The following is a 17,904-nucleotide window of genomic DNA, read 5'->3' as shown; positions in this document are numbered from 1 at the left end:
TTTTTTTTTTTTTTTTTTGTTATAAGATACTCAAGCACAAATAAAATTATTTCTAAAAAGAACAGAGAATAATCCTTGCCTTTGCCTTTAAGGAATTTGAAATTTGCACGGCCAGAACATTATATAATTGTTATGTATTACTTGCATATTATGTATTAATCTGAAGGACTATTCTATAAAACATTTCTTGATGTAATCTGAGTAGCATTTCACATGTAAAACAACCAAATGAAAAAAGCACAGCCTCCGTAATGAACAAAAAATGTAATTTTAAAAAATAAAATGTGTAACCCAATCACTCTGAATTTGGGTGGAGCAACTGCAATTTGGAAATCCTTTGGGAATCTCACCCATAATACTCCTAAGACCACCTCCCAGTTCCTAATCTGGTCACTTCTCTCATGTAGGAAATGATACGAATACCAATAGTACCCACCATGGATTGGGTCTTGGGATTTTCTTTCGTTTTTTTTTTTTTTTTTGAGACAGAGTTTCGCTCTTGTTACCCAGGCTGGAGTGCAATGGCGCGATCTCGGCTCACCGCAACCTCCGCCTCCTGGGTTCAGGCAATTCTCCTGCCTCAGCCTCCTGAGTAGCTGGGATTACAGGCATGCGCCACCATGCCCAGCTAATTTTTTGTATTTTTAGTAGAGACGGGATTTCACCATGTTGACCAGGATGGTCTCGATCTCTTGACCTCGTGATCCACCCGCCTCGGCCTCCCAAAGTCCTGGGATTACAGGTGTGAGCCAGTGTGCCCGGCCCGGGTCTTGGGATTTTCTTAAAAGAATGATGATTAGGATGGATCCCTTGTCTTCTGGTCGCCTTCTGCACACATTTTGTGATCCGCTTTGCAGATGTTACTTCAGTGTCCTGTGCTTTAACAGTCACAAACAGTAGAGCTTCTATAGTTTTGTTCTAATTAACTGCAATCCAAACAGTGATGCTGTTCTGTTTCATTTTCCAAAGTGAGCTCACCCATGGATGAGGTGCTAGCCTCCTTGAAGCGTGGTAGTTTTCATCTGAAAAAGGTTGAACAGCGAACTCTGCCTCCTTTTCCTGATGAAGATGATAGTAATAATATCTTGGCACAGATAAGGAAAGGGGTAAAACTGAAGAAGGTGCAGAAGGATGTTTTGAGAGAATCCTTCACACTTCTACCTGACACAGACCCTCTAACACGGAGCATCCATGAAGTTCTTAGAAGAATTAAAGAAGCATCCCCAGAGTCAGAGGACGAAGAGGAGGCTTTGCCTTGCACAGACTGGGAGAACTAACAAGTAAATGGCCTTATTGTCTTTAGTAGCATTCAGTAATACAGCTTTTATTTTGGATGATGAGGTTTGGAGTATTTTTTATTGAGTCTGAGGCATATTGTTTGTTTCACAGTCGAATCTTAGAATGGATCATATTTGCGAATTTCAGGTTTTAATTCTGTAGTTTCTAGAAACTTAGGATAACTTTTTAATGGTGATTGCTATGTGAATATTTTTTTAAATGTCCTTCTTATTAAAAATTTCTGGCATACGGCTATAATTGCAAGTAAAGTGACAGTCTCATTCTTACCCTAAAAAACAGAAAAGGGCCCGGTGCGGTGGCTCACACCTGTAGTCCTAGCACTTTGGGAGGCTGAGGCAGGTGGATCACTTGAGGTCAGGAGCTCAAGAGTAGCCTGGCCAACATGGTGAAACCTCATCTCTACTTAAAATACAAAAATTAGCCAGGCATGATGGCAGGTGTCTGTAATCCCAGCTACTTGGCAGGCTGAGGTAAGATAATCTCTTGAAGCTGGGAGGCGGAGGTTGCAGTTGCGCCACTGCCCTGTGCAACAGAGTGAGACTTAGTCTGAAAAGAAAAGAAAAGAAAAAAGGCTTTTCAGGAGCAGTGGTTCAGTGTTTGCTACTGTAGTCCCATTTACTCAGAGGTAGAGGCATGAGGATCTCTTGAGCCCAGGAGTTCAAGTCCCAGCTTGGCAATATAGCGATACCCCTGTCTGTAAAAATAAGTCAATAATTTTGATTTTTATTTTTTTAAGAAAAGATTTTTCTAACAAAGTATTTCAGTAACAAACTGTTAGGCACACTGAATTTTGATAACCATGTTAGCTGACCTCAGAGGAGTTTTCTAAGATCAATCTTGAAAAATCGTTGCATTGTCTGATTATTTAACTTTCTAAACCCTTAAAAAAACCTACTTATACCTGTCAGTTACTATATTATCTAGATAAATTTGCAGGTATCATTAATATATAAAAATCATATACATGCCTAGTGAATACTCTTGTACATATTAAGATTCTCTCTGGTTAAACATGTGGCATTTTCCTAATAGAGAGCTGTAGTCGACTACATTTAATAAGCTAATTATAGGGTAATATGGCACAAATTATACCAAATATAATCAGTAACGTGCTATAAATAGTATGCAAAATTTATAATGATGGTAAAGGAAATGTAATTTGTATAAAATTATATATAGAGTATGCAAACATATTCTATTAATTATTATTCTTTCTTGATGGAATATGTATCTCTGGGCTTCAAACATTCACCAAAGTAGGGAAGACTTGAGTCCTAGAAGGACTAAGTAAAGGAATAATTAATTTATGTGTTAGCCAGTAGATTCTTTTTGTTGAATTTCTTTTTTTTTTTTTTTTTTTCTTTTTTTGGTTTTTTTTTTTACTTTAGAGACAGAGTCTCCCTCTGTGGCTCAGGCTGGCATACAGTGGCACGTTTATGGCTCACTGCAGCCTCAGCCTACTGGGCTCAGGCATCCCAAGTAGCTGGAACTCCAGATGCATGCCACCATGCCAGGCTAATTTTTTTATTTTTTGTAGAGATGGGGTCTCCCTATGGTTGCCCCAATTAGCACAGTAATTCCTAAAACATGTTTGATCATAAGAATTTGGGAGCTTATTAAAAATGCACATTCTATCCTTGACTTAAGAATTCTGAGTAGAACAACAAATTTAAAAAGGAAAAAAAGATTTTCTTTTATTTTTCCATTTTAAGACTGGTTCTCACTCTGTCACCCACTGCTGGAGTGCAGTGACTTGATCTCAGCTCACTGCAAGCTCCACCTCTTGGGCTCAAGGGATTCTTGTGCCTCAGCCTCCTGAATAGCTGGGATTACAGGCACCTGCCACAATGCCCAGCTTATTTATTTATTTATTTGTATTTTTTGTAGAGGCAGGGAGGCAGGGTTTCTTTTTTTTTTTTTTTTTTTTCAATTTTAAAATTTTTGTTTTAATTTTTTTATTATACTTTAAGTTCTGGGGTACATGTGCCAGTTTGTTACATAGGTATACATGTGCCATGGTGGTTTGCTGTACCCATGAACCTGTCATTTACATTAGGTTTTTCTCCTAATGCTATCCCTCCCCTAGTCCCCCACCCCTCAACAGGCCCTGGTGTGTAATACTCCCTAGAGACAGGGTTTCACTGTGTTGGCCAGGCTGGTCTTGACTCCTGACCTCAAATAATCTGCCCACCTTAGCCTCCCAGAGTGCTAGGATTACAGGCATGAGCCACTGCGCCTGGCCCCGCAAAAACAGAATTCTCAGTGGATCTAATGTATATGCAGGTACACATCTAGATTTTGAAGACTTAATACAAAAATGTAATGTATGTCAGTTTTTAAACAATTGATTACATATTGAAAGATACTATTATATTAGATAAAATATTACTGAAAGCAGTTTCACCTGTTCCTTTGGGTATGTATTCATTAGGTAAAATATTCCTCTAGTACCACGCCAGTCTACCCCTCCCCATCAGCATCTTCATCAATCAATAACTTAAACAAAAATGTAATATTAATTACATTTACCATGATTCAGCCAACATTCAGTAGTAGCATTGTCCTGCCTTTTTTCCTATTATGTATGTAGTTACATATAACAGTCACTTTGACTTACGGTTTTTGGATACCAGAGTAACTTCAAGTTATTTTTGCTTGTACATGTGTCCACTATGCCTTGTAAAGGAATATATATATATATATATACCACAGTGGGTATTCATAGGTTGTCTCCCACTTTACAGTTCTTGCTACATGTGTTGTCTCCTCCTGCTGTAGCTTCTCAGGAAGCTGCTTAAGCTGGTGCCTAAAGCTGCCGTCTTTGCACTAATTCCACAGCTGGACCTTCACTTGTGTGTTTAGCTATTTCATTACAGATGGTCCACAGTGGCCCATTCACAGCACACCAGCAGCTTCTCAAGTCAGCCCATCCTTGTCTGTCTCCTCCCATCCCACCATATCCTGCCTAACCCTAGACATTGCTTCAGCATTTTGTATACTCACGTGGCTGGGATGTTACTCATAGCTTCTGGCTACTAATTTAGCTTTATTATCAGATGATAAGAATATGGTGCATGGTGTATACCACTTTGAAAATTGCTTAAAACTTTTTTTGGGGTGTGGAGACTGTTAATGGTTGGAATATGTGGTACAATGTTGAGAGAGAAACAGTGAAACACTCAGAAAACGTATGAGCTTGGAAATCTGCAGTCACCCTTACTAAATTACCCCAGAAGCAAACCATATACTAATACAGACTGATTAAGCAGTGATGAAGCAGCTGTGTATCTCCACTACTTTGTGATAGTGGAGACTACAGTGCTGTGAACTTTTAGATAATTGTCTACAAATTACTAAAAAGGTTTTACTGCAATTTGTATTTTCCATTAATTTATTAGATTTCTTCTTTCTTTTTTGAGACAGTTTCATTCTTGTTCTTATTGCCCAAGCTGGAGTGCAGTGGCATGATCTCAGCTCGCTCCTCTGCTTCTCAGTTCAAGCAATTCTCCTGCCTCAGCCTCCCGAGTAGCTGGGATTACAGTCACATGCCACCACTCCCAGCTAATTTTTCTATTTTTGTAGAGACAGGGTTTTACCATGTTAGCCAGACGGGTCTCGAAGTCCTGATCTCAGGTGATCTATATGTCTCTGCCTCCCTAAGTGCTGGGACTACAGGTGTGAGCCACTGTGCCTGTCCAGATTTCTTGATTGTAGATTTTGTCATTAATGTAATTATATACTTTTAAGAGCTAATTTCTTCAATCTTCATGAAGTAGATAATGAAGGTCCACTGTTCTGCCCTTTTCATTCCCCTCTGAAACTCTTCCTAACTTCCCAGAGATAGCATAGTCGTGTTCAAGGAAATTTCTTAAAATATGTATAATTACATAGAGATTTAAAATAAGTTTTAGGCTGGGCATGGTGGCTCAGGCCTGTAAGTCTGTAGCACTTTGGGAGGCTGGTATGGGTGGATCATTTGAGCCGAGGAGTTCAAGACTAGACTAGGCAACATGACAAAACCCATCTCCACCAAAAATACAAAAAGTAGTATTTTTGTTTTGGCTCACACCTGTAGTTCCAGCTACTTGGGGAGCTGAAGCAGGTGGAAACCTTTCTTAATGTAAGTTTCTGATTTGTTTCCCGTGAGAGTTGTTCTTTTTTTTTTTTTTTGGAGATGGAGTCTCCCTGTGTCACCCAGGCTGGAGTGCAGTGGCACCATATCATCTGACTACAATCTATTTCCTGAGTTCAAGTGATTCTCCTGCCTCAGCCTCCTGAGTAGTTGGGATTACAGGCACACCACCATGCCCAGCTAATTTTTTTAAAGTTTTAGCAGAGACGGGTTTCACCATGTTGGCCAGACTGGTCTCGAACTCCTGACCTTAAGTGATCCACCCTCCTCAGCCTCCCATAATGTTGGGATTACAGGCATAAGCCACCATGCTGGGCCCCTGTGGAAGTCTTCTAAAGTAACTATGGCAGTGCAGTTCAATAAAAATACAGTGTGAGACATGTAATTTTAAAATGTCGAATAATCACATCAAAAATGAAAAGGAACATGTGAAACTGATGTTTGTAATATTTTATTTGACACAGTGTAGCCAAAGTAGTATGCTTTAACACATAATCAACATAAAAACTTATGACATGGCTGTCTTTTTTTTATACTGTCTTCAGAATTCAGTGTATGTTTTATATATACTGGTAGCACATTTCAGTTTGAATGCTAAGTATTTGATACTTAATGATAAATGTCCTACCAAAACAGTAAAATTGTATTTAATGGAAAAATACTTTTTACTGTTTTAGATTTTTAAATCAAACTGGATTAAGTCAAGCTAAATCAGTCACACTAGACACATATCTAGTGCTCATTAACGACATAAGCTACAGTATTAGGAAATGCAGAACTGTATTCAGTTGGTACTTTATTCATGTTCCTGTCAGCTTTTATCTGATGAGTGTGTCTTTTATATAAATGCTCCTGTGCCGTGGGTAAGCCCCAAAGATCTTAAGCACAATGCTTTTCAATAAAAAAAGCCCGGGTGAAGTATTCATTTAAAGACTGTCTGTCCTTTAAATGTCAGTCAAACCAAAACTCTTTCTGCCGCATTTTGAAGATACCATTTAATAGTTCTTCCTCTACTAGCAGCTTATGGGGCAAGTAGTTCAGACTGAATTTACCTTTTTAGTATACAGTTTTGATATAGTATTAGAGTAAAAGAAAAATGAAAATCTAACAGTCTATTAAAAGTGATCAAAATCTGTATTTAGATTATTTTGTTTTCATTTTTACTATTTTAAGCATACAATCATGGCCTTTTGTAAAAAATGTCTTTTGTATACTTTTTGAGGGAATATAAATACACTGTCTCTAAAGGGTTGTTTTTTAATGGTCTGTATTATTTTGTTTGTAAACAGGTGACTTAACAGAAGAAAAATATCATTCAAGATTGGTTCTGATTCTTTGGAAAATAACAGTTTAAGCACTTGGTTCCTCAGTTGGATAACAATAGATCCAAAGTGTGTTGGTTCAGTCGTGTGAAGAAAGGAAGCACAGTTGGCAGGTTATCACTTTCCAGTCATTCCAATAGATGATGGTTAACACGAATTTTACATGTGCAATGTTCCTGACTGCAATGAAGAAAAGGCCTTCTGGAGCTTTCTGTTTTTTAAGCACATTCTCCTTCCATCCATCTATTTACATCCTTGTAATGGCCAGTTAAGCTAGGGCTTGCTGTAAGTTGGAAGAACACTAGGTTGACAAAGATCTACTGTGAGCTATATTGGGACTGCTTTCAGAACCATCTTTCAGTGCACTGAAAAGTCATCTGAAAAAATAGTTTCTTCCATATCAGCTTATATTAAATCCTGTGACACTCTGAAAAAGTTGATCATGATAGCTCCAAGTCAGGATTTGAAATCAGATGGAAATACACCTAAAATCTCCACATTACTTATTTCCAAAGGATTTTTCATAAAGATGTTCAGCAACATCTGAAAAGCTGCATGGAGATATATCTATTAATGTGTTCCCAACATGATACATTTAACATGGCATATTTTTAGGAGTCTTATACTTTGTACAGTTTTGAAGTTTCCATGCTTTTAAGTCACTCTTCATAATTCTGAATTGATAATTTTGAATTTTATGTGCATCCTTGTTTATGGGAGGCAATACTTTGATAATATTTTAGATTATTTTTATTTTGTTTGAACTATTGCTTGATTGCTATGACTGACATGACTTTCCTATTGAGAATCAGAAATCAAGATTCAATAATAGGGATGCAGATCTTAACTTTTTTCTAAACCACCATTTTATGTTTTTATGTTTATGCTCCACAGTGAAAAGCATGTGCTCTACAAAGATAGAAAGTAGACAAAGCAGACAAGTTTCCGTGGCTGGCATTTCACTATCTTCAGATGCACTGAATGGAATTTTGGGGAGAAAGCCTTTGTGTTGTCACTAAAAGTTTAAACTTACACACAGCTTTAGGTGCTCATTTTGGCTGTGATGGAGTCCTGAAGGACACATTGATCGGAATATTCAGCAGGATTGTCGTAGGTTTGAGCGAATGTAGATGGTTGGACTTGGTGTGCAGTACCCTGTGCATGTAATTCTGCATAAGACAGATCTCGGCCTTTCTGTGGAGGGAGTTAAGAACTAAAATACCAAAAAAGAACTTTTATTTCTTTTAAGGCAATTCTCTGACCTAAACTCAGAAAGCAATACTGGAGCAAAAGCCCAGTGCATATGAATTGGTTTTGCTGGAGAAAAAAAGAAGTGCTCACACTTTTGTTATTTTAAAATGTTTTCTTGAAAATAATTAGGGAGAAAATTTTCTGGCAACAGGTTATATAGACAATTTCTTTTTATTATTTCAAAACAGGAAACAGGCACACGCCACCATGCGCCAGCTAATTTTTGTATGTTTTGTAGAGACGGGGTTTTTCCTTGTTGTCCATGCTGGTCTTGAACTCCTGAACTCAATCTGCTGGCCTCGACCTCCTAAAGCAGTAGGATTACAGGCGTGAGCCTGACAAAATCTTTTATTTAAATGTTAGTAGTATGTTTATTGATGAGACTAGGAGCTTCTGTGCAGCATCTTCATAATACATTGGTTTTAGTTCCTGCACTATTCCCACTTCTTGTCTGGAAAGATTAGAAATACAGATGTAATATGGAAACTTCATCCCAAAACAGCATGGAGGTGGTGATAGTGTCCTGTTTGCCCTTGGTAAAATATTAAAGCATATTTCTTAACCCAAAGAGTGATTGGTTAAAGTTAAAGCAAATTTGCAAACCTTTACAAAATCGTTTATCAATTTTATGCTATCCAATTTTTAGGTACCCATGTGTCAACATTTCACATATCCAGTTCTTTGGGTGCTTGTTCATGACATTTTTTCCTTTATTCAAATTCGGAAAAATACAGACGGTGTAGTGTTAAATTTGCCAAAACCCCTGGAACGTTCATATATTGAGAGGGAATTTGCTACTCTTTTAGTGTTGGGTTTCCATTATAAAATAGGCTCATTTATACATCTGTCCTGTGGTTTGTCTTCCAGAGGGTGCTGTAATAAATCTGTAGCAAAGAGTGGAGGGTGGAAAGTGTGCAGAACTCCTCTCAGCCTCATAGATGCATCCACAACTCTGTCAGCCCGTTCTGTTACAGTGCTCCATGAGTCACCTCACACTTGAAGATAAGGAGGTTAAAGCAGAGTATTGTTGGCAGCCAGCTGTGCCCACTCTCTTGTAAATAACTTTCCATCACACCCATTTCCTTGCCTCAAGGTGCAGGTTCCTACGTCTACAAAATTTCAAATGACTGCAGGTCAGAAACCTTTGGTGTTACAAATAATAATAAAAGTTCAGATAATTAGGGTCTGCTTGTCCATCAAGATGACATTATCAGTGGAACCCACCTGTTAATTTTAATGTGGCTTCAGAACCCAACAAAAATTATGTAAGCCTGGTTAAATTTCCTCTTTTCTTCTTGCCCCCAATAAAATGAGGATCTTTGGCCTTAATACTCAATTTGTGTATATTTAGTTGTGATGGTACTTGTAAATGCTCACATTTCCAGTTCCAAACTTGCCTGTGCTTTCTATGTGCTTCAAAATATTTGATGCTTAAACTTCTGTTAATATATGATTTCTGTATCCACAATCAGCTGTTTGCTTATGCTGGGTCAATTTAGAAGATAATTTGCCAATCTGGTCTCAACTGCAATGCATTTAAAACAGGGAAAACAAGTAAATGAGTTTGAGATGTTTTGATATTAATATTACTGCCCACTTAACTGTGAATTTCAAATGGCTCCTAATGCAACCAAAATTATAACCAATGTAGCACGTATAGGAAAGGTATTCTTAATGATTTTAAATCCTTGTGTATATTACAGCAGTAAGCGGAGTGCCTGGGTAAAGAGAATTTTTAAAAGGTGAACAATGGTTTTGCTTGTATTGTATAGGCTTATTGAGTTTGTGAGCAGCATAAAAACATTCCTTAATTCTTCATTGTGGAAGTGAAATATTTCTGTAATGCATTTTTTAAAAGAAGACTCCTGGATACAGCTATAGTAGTGGGAATAGAGGTAGAGCTTTTCTCATAAGATGAAACCAGAAAATAATTTTCAGCACTTTTACTTTATGTAATGAGGAAAAAAATTGTTTCTACAAAGTTGAACTATGTAGTAATATTTGGTAACACATGGCATGGCTACTTTATGTCATTCTGTGTTAGTTGCAAAGCACACTTGGGTCATAGTAGACACTAAGAATTAAAACTCTTAAATCAGTGAAACAAAAACGAATGGGCAGCATTCTCTGTTTGGAATGGGATCAATATACAATTAATACAATTTAATTTTATACATTCCCTAAGACACCATTTTTAAGTTACATTCACTGAGTGTATGTGTATAAATTTAAGTCAGTGCTTTTAGCCGAGGCAAAGCTTTTTCATTAACTAAATACAGGTTTTTTTTTGTGTGTGTGTGTGTGTGTTCTTTTTTCAACTTTATTATTGAAGTATTAAATATTAGATATACTATTGGGTACCTAAGGGCTGTGTCAGGGAGTTGAAATTTCATATGCTTTACCAGATTACCTGTAAAAAATGAACAGCTGTAAAACATTTCAAAACTATTGCAAACACATTGTTAAAATGCAACCATTTGATAAAGCAGAAACCTTAAGTTTTGCCTAATTATTGCACTAAATGTAAATGATAACATAAAATTAAATGTGCATTTTAAACAGATTCTATTTCTCACTTACTGCTTAGCATAGAAAAAGAGCTATGCTTAGAGGAGTGACCAGCAAGATTGATTTTAAAAGATGGAAGAGGGGTGAGAAAGCGGAAGCACCTTACTGTTGGAGCATGTTGTATCTGTTTAGTGCCACTGAACAATTCAGTGGTTATTTCTGAACTTTGCTGCAAAGTGCTCTTTAGTTAAAGCACATAAAGAAGGGTCACTGCTTAACTGCTTTCTAAAATAAAGCAATGGTATTTTTTATCCTATATAGTGTAATTTAAAAGTTTTCCTACAAAGTGAGTTTATATTGCTGCCTAAACTGTTCGGTAAACAAAGGGTTTTTAAAGGTGGGAGGGAATCTGGTTTCAGTGAGTGTGTGTATGTGTGTGTGAATGTATGAAAAGTTTTCCCATTGGGTTATTTTGAAGATGTGTTTATTGTAAAGTTTTCTATGTTTTGCCCACAGCAAATGTACAACTTGGCAATTGCAGGATTTAATTGATTGAATTCCAAATTTATACTGTCTCTCCCCTTCTGCAGACACATGCCACTGTAAGGTGCATGTACAGAAAATACCTCTGAGGTTGACTTGTTAAATAATTGATGAATGTTATTTCACACTGAATCTCAAAGCAGTCATTTGTTTTGCAGATTAGGGGAAAGTTTTGTTTTTTGCTGGTTTTTATTTTTAATTAGGTACATTAAGAGTGGCTAAATTTGGAGGAGTTGTTGGTAGGTAGGAAAGACCTTGAAAAGTGATGTTTAGGTGAAAACAAAAGGTATGGATGTTGGTTACAGAGTTCAGTTGTAACAAGGGACATTTTGGATTTTTTTTTTTTTTTACTTGCATGTTTTATGGATAGCTATCAAAGGGTGTAACAAGTTACTCCAGCTTTCCCCCAATACTAATTACATTGCTTTAAGAAGTCTGCATAATCACTCGGCGGCATTTTCCCTTCATTTGTGAACCAAGAGGGGTAAATCTTGCATCCCATACAATGACTTCTGACTTAACTTTTGACAGAATCTCCATTGTCTCATTGAATTTCTCATTGTGTTGTATGTCTTTCCAAGTGAGAAACCATAATATGTAGTTAATGAAAAATGGAAGGCTGCAGATTGTTTTGCATGAATAATTAATTGCTCATTAGGGCTAAGAAGACTGACATGATTTTTATCAGTTCTGGGTAAATGAAAATTTTAATGGAAAACTGATTCACCATTTACTAGCTTTGTGCAATATTAAAAGGTAGAAGCAAAACACTAGCACATTGTGCTTGGCTTGTAAGGATTGCTTTAATACCATTACGATAAATGGACAGTGTGCACAGTGTATTGTAAATGCCAACTCTTGCAAATTTACAATACCTAAATATGTTCAATTAACATTCTAAAGTATTAAAAGTACAAAGGAAAAACTAAGCAAGCATTTATAGCAATACCATGAAATCTCCGGTAATTGTTTTGACTGTTGCATTTTGCTCTTTAGTGCAACTTTTCTGCATTGTAATTGTATTGCTTTGTATTTCATGTTTTTTACACTCATGACTTCAGAGTTAAGTACTTGTGCACCAAGTATTGCAATCACCTTTCTCTTGTTGTACATGCAATGTAACAACCTACAGTTTTGGTGCTTTTAACAATATTCCTCTTTTTCTTTAATAAAGGATATTTATTTGAATTAACCTGATTTTGTTTGTTTAAAATGTCAGTGGTACACATTTTCATTTTATTTCAAATAGAAGGAGCATAGCAGGTTGTATATCTGTTATTATGTTACAAACGTGGAGAACGGGATCCAGAGACTCTCCATGCCTGTACTTCTGCCTCTTGCTGAGCACTGTTTGTTGTGAAGTATTTTGATGGCAACTTTCTTTGTGCTATTAATGGACTTTCTCATTGTTTGTTTGTAAATACAAAGTTTGGAAGTGCTGACTTCCAAGTTAGTTGGGAAAAAAAAATTTTTTTTTTTTTTTGATATGGAGTCTCGCTATTTTGCCAGGCTGGAGTGCAGTAATGCAATCTCGACTCACTGTAACCTTCAACTCCCTGGTTCAAGCGATTCTCCTGCCTCAGCCTTCTGAGTAGCTGGGATTACAGGCATGCACCACGATGCCCAGCTAATTTTTGTATTTTTAGTAGAGATGGGGTTTCACCATGTTGACCAGAATGGTCTTGATCTCCTGACCTTGTAATCGGCCCATCTTGGCCTCCCAAAGTGCTGGGAGTACAGGCGTGAGCCACTGTGCCTGGCCCCAAGCTGGAAATTTTTAAAATGCTTTTATTTTAGTAGTCTGTGATCATCTAAATGGGGATAGGAAGAGACAGGGATTAGGCTTTCCACTGAAACATGGAACTAGATTTACAAGAGCCCAGCAGATAGCCTTACCTGATGTTGACTTGATACAGTCCCCACAACACAAGAAGCACACATCTAAGCCCTTTAAGGCAGGGGTCCCCAATCTCTGGGCCACGGACCTGTACCAGTCCATGGCCTGTTGGGAACTGGGCCACACAGCAGGAGGTAAGCAGCAGGAGAGTGAGCATTACCAACTGAGCTCCGCCTCCTGTCACATCAGCAGGAGCATTCGATTCTCACAGGCACATGAACGCTGTTTTGAACTCTGCATGTAAGGCATCCAGGTTGCGTGCTCCTTTTATGAGACTAATACCTGATCTGAGGTGGAACAAGTTTCATCCCAAAACCACCTGCCCTGTCCTGTTGAAAAATTGTCTTCCACAAAACCAGTCCCTGGTGCCAAAAAGGTTGGGAACCACTGCTTAAAGGGACTTAGTTCCCAAAGGAATTGGAAGGGCTCAAGTTCCCATCTCTAGTCTTGGGGAGTCCTGGCCACTTTTTGTCCCTTAGTTAACAGAATTTTCGTTGCCAATCTTAAAATTTTTAGGACTGTCTAGTCCCTACGTGACTAATTTGTTTTTGACATTAGCCTAGCCCCTTGAACAGCCTGTACCATGATCCAAGAAGGTGTGTGCCTGGATGTAGTCATTTATAATGATGAGTTGGCTGGGCATGATGGCTCATGCCTGTAATCCCAGCGCTTCGGGAGCCAAGGTGGATAGATCACCAGGTCAGGAGTTTGAGAGCAGCCTGGCCAACATAGTGAAACCCAGACACTACTACTAATACAAAAATTAGCCGGGCCCTGGTGGTGCATATGTGTGGTCCCAGCTACTCAAGGAGGCTGAGGTTGGAGGATTACTTGAGCCCTAGAGTCCACTTGCAGTGAGCCAAGATTGCATCATTGCACTCCAGCGTAGGTGGCAGAGCGAGACCCTGTCTCAAAAAAAGAAAAATGATGGATTAAACTGAATGGGCATTGAAACTTTACTTCAGCTCCTGGATTAGGTAGTAAGATAGATAGGAGAACTTTCTCCCAAGGAAGGGCCTTCTAATTGTACTTCCTCTACATATGTAAATGTGAAACTAACCAGAGGTTTCTAATGACTAGAGCCTTGAAGAATGGGCTCAATGGAGGAACTTCAGCCCAACTAATAATAGAATAACATCTACCTCTTGAATTAGGTACAGGACTTCAGGATAATCTTTGTGAAGCCATGATACAGTTGGCTTAGGATGGATTTACTGCATAATATCTCAGGTTATTTACCTTTACTAAGACCGGTGAAAACCTATTTTGGAAATACAGGCCTCACTGAAATTTCTTAGTCCTTTGTGACTCTGTCCATTATCCTGACCTTCCTGAGTTCTATAAGCTGGGTGAAAACCTTGTGAATTTTTTGGCACAGGAAGCTATTTGGAGACGTTTAAAATCCTTTGGTGCAAACAGTATGCAATTATATTCTTACTGTTACAGACTGATAACAAAGTTTAACCATATTTCCTAGCCCTCTATCCTTCTGCCAAGTTATTACACGGATATATGAGACTACCCTTCCACAGAGACCTCAACTGTTGCTCACTAGGAACTTTGTTCTTCACTGTTAACATTTTCAAATCTCTACCAATAAACTTGCCCATTCACAAGATCCTTTTACTCACTAGCTGTGTGCCGTCACGATTCTCTGAACTTGGCTAGCTGTCAATTGTTTAACCTAGCCCATTAGTTAATCTACATTGGCCATATGTGTCTATCATCTAACCACATCTTCCTTTTACCTGTTTCCTTCATTCCTACCACCTCGTTCTGCTCTTGGCTATCACTGTGAATGATTCCATATACCCAGTCCATTGAGCACCTTTCTGGTTTCAAGCTCTTCCCTGTCACTACTTCCATGGCCAGTCCTTACCCTGAATTCAGTAGCATCCTGGACTTCCTGCCTTCACACTGGTTAAGAGAAATGTGCTGATGCTACACAGCTTTCTGTGGGCATACTCTGGTCTCCTTTCCAATCCTTTCCCCTACTATCTCCATTTCACTTGCTCATCCCATTCTTCCACCTGCACATGTCTGCCTAAATTGCCTCTTTCCTATCAACGATGTCTCACTTCCACCCATTGAGTGTTAATGTGGAAAGCACATGGGCAGTGTGTATCTGACCCTCCCTGTCTATGTTCTCAATCAGAACATTATAAGAAAGCTAAGATGAGAAAGGAAGAATTACAGCATCTTGTTTAACCTTCACAAAAAATCTGGGTCCGGGTGGGGTAGCTCACACCTGTAATCCCAGCACTTTGGGAGGCTGAGGTGGGCGGATCACCTTGGGTCAGGAGTTCGAGAGCAGCCTGACCAACATGGTGAAACCCCATCTCTACTAAAAATACAAAAATTAGCCAGGTGTGGTGGCACACACCTCCTAAATCCCAGCTACTCGGGAGGCTGGGGCAGGAGAATTGGAACCCAGGCGGTGGAGGTTGTAGTGAGCTAACATCACACTACTGCACTCTAGCCTGGGCAACAGAGCAAGCCTCTGTTAGAAAGAAAGGAAAGGAAAAGAAAAGAAAACATGTTTCCCCACCAATGCCTCAGCAGTTATTTGTCTCACTTCCAGTGATACCTGAAAACTGTAGATTCTGGAATTTTCCCGTAGTCTCAGGAATTTCTACTTGCATGCCTCCAGAGCTAGAACATTCCAGTGACTGCAGCCAGTTTGATCTCCTTCCATCCTCAGTAAATGTCTTGCCATATTCCTCTGGTGATCTGGAGCCCTTTATATTGAAATGTAAAATAATACTTTTATCAGGTCCTTGCAAATTTATGAGGAAAATATGGTTTTGGGGAAAAGCCTTAAGCAATTAAATATACTGGCCAATTTCTGTCAGAAAGAACTGTTTAATACCAAGAATGATTGAAAGCTTAGTTATCCCTGAGTGCATCAACAGATGTATAACAAAAGACTGGCAAGAGACTGGAAAACTCCACAAGAAACCTTATATTGTTTGTAAACATTTTTCAATGGAAAGGAAGTAGAGCAGGAATTAATCACGTGATTAATTTTTAAAACTTTTTATAAGCCAGATGCAGTGGCTCACGCCTATAACCCCAGCACTCTGCGAGGCAAAGGCGGGCAGATCACCTGAGGGCAGGAGTTCAAGACCAGCCTGACCAACATGGCAAAATGCTTTCTCTACTAAAAAATGCAAGAATTAGCTGGGCATGGTGGCACATGCCTGTAATCCCAGCTACTTGGGAGGCTGAGGCTGGAGAATGGCTTGAACCTGGGAGGCGAGGTTACAGTGAGCCAAGATCACACCACTGCACTCCAGCCTGGGTGACAGAGCAAGACTCTGTCTCAAATAAAAAATGAGAAACCCTACTTTAAATTATTTGTTTTGCAGGTATTGTACACTGTGTAAGTATATATTTAAGCTAGGTGAATAAATGCTATTAAGTAGATCACCTCTGAAGTCATGGGAGAGGTTAAGGGAAGGGAGGGGAACTTATAACCTAGCCATCCTAGGCATATTATTTTGGTATGCCTATGACATGTGACATCTCTATATGTATTCAAAATTACATTCTACAGATGCCATACAGTGGTTCCATGGGAAGAAGCAGTCCAGGTGGCAACAACATTCCATGTTTTAGACCAAAATGATCTTTTTCTCTTGCTTAAAGACCCAAACTTCTGTTATATTTTTTGAGTAAGTATTCAAGTTGTTCTGATGGCTCAAATACCCTTTTAGAGGAATCATTTCATCTTCCCTACAGGCCACTTTGTGACCCACCTTTTCAGAAACAGGATGGTTTACCTGTGCATCACACTTATGGGTCAGTCCCACAATTTTTGAAGCACAGGATTAACTCTGAAAGTTCCAACAACTGTCAGAAAATGCAACCAAACATTTATTATGACTCAGTACTTGCTGAAAGGTTTTTTTTAATGCAAATTCTGACTTTCTCTACCGTTAAGTTTTGCCATTGCAAAGTTTGAACTGATCAGAAGGCAGTACTGCAGCCTTATCTCAACCCCAGTCATGTTTTCACTCGTTACATAGAAGTGCGATGATTTTGTACTTTAGCTTTCATGGATGGTTGAAGCAAAAAATATCTTAGTATTTCTAGGTGTCTTCCCTCTCTGTCTAGTTATTCTTTCCCATGGTTTCAGATAATGGGTTTCAGTCATTCTGTCTCATAATGACTCCATGTCCCGTGCCTCTTCTCAGCTCACGGTACATACACAGGTCTGTATGTGTTCAGCTGCCTAGTGACCTAGTGAAGCCTCACACGTATCTGAAATATAACATGCCCAAAACAGTTCCCTTGACCCTATCAATCACCATCAAAACATGAACCCAAATTTTCCCATTTTTCTCCATCTTTCACAGTTCCTCCAGTTCTGCCATTCTGAACCTAGAAGTTACCCTTGATACCTTTCTCATTCTCACTCCCTGGCCCCCATCCAATTCTCCAAGTCCTATCATACCTAACTCTAATTTACACCTGGCACACACTCACTTTTTTCTCTGTCCCCTGCTACCCTTGGGTCCAGCCTACTTCATATATCCACTAGACATTTCACTGGCTTCCAGCCCTGTCTTCCCACTGCTACTCTTATCTGCCTGCAACTCATTCCACAGCCACGACATGGTGAGATCATGTCTCTTCCCTGCTAAAGCTCTCCAGTTTCTACTGCACTTAGAGTAAAGCCACAAATTTCCTTTCCATAAACTACAAGAGATGTGATTTGGCCCCTGCTATCCACTCCACTGCTTACTGGGCTCCAGCCACATGTGTAATCTTTCTCTTACCTTAGGACCTTTGCACAAACTCTGCTCTCTTCCTAGAACTGTTCACCCCCTTCCCTTCTGTAAATGTGGCCAAAATGTCTCCCCAAAATTCATATGTTCAAGTTGTAACCCCTAGTACCTCAGAACGTGTCCTTATTTGGAGATAGAGGGTCTTTACAGAGATAGGTCATT

At 38.9% G+C, this 17,904-nt stretch overlaps 1 protein-coding gene across 2 annotated transcripts in view; it reads left to right on the top strand.

The window, feature by feature from the left end:
• The window catches only part of JMY (junction mediating and regulatory protein, p53 cofactor), a 100,410-nt gene extending 88,158 nt beyond the window's left edge, over nucleotides 1–12,252 (top strand). For both annotated transcript variants that reach the window (XM_032277410.1, XM_032277421.1), the window contains exons 10-11: nucleotides 970–1,280; nucleotides 6,721–12,252. In XM_032277410.1, the coding sequence (XP_032133301.1) occupies nucleotides 970–1,277 (308 nt within the window). In that variant the 3' untranslated portion in view covers nucleotides 1,278–1,280; nucleotides 6,721–12,252. The remainder of the gene's footprint in view (nucleotides 1–969; nucleotides 1,281–6,720) is intronic.
• Nucleotides 12,253–17,904: the final 5,652 nt, after the last annotated feature.

Source organism: Sapajus apella, unplaced genomic scaffold (assembly GCF_009761245.1).
Source record: "Sapajus apella isolate SASKATOON/1434 unplaced genomic scaffold, GSC_monkey_1.0 scaffold1, whole genome shotgun sequence".
Lineage (NCBI taxonomy): Eukaryota > Metazoa > Chordata > Mammalia > Primates > Cebidae > Sapajus > Sapajus apella.
Note: the sequence above shows the minus strand (reverse complement) of the source record. Positions and strands in the feature narration are given on the sequence as shown.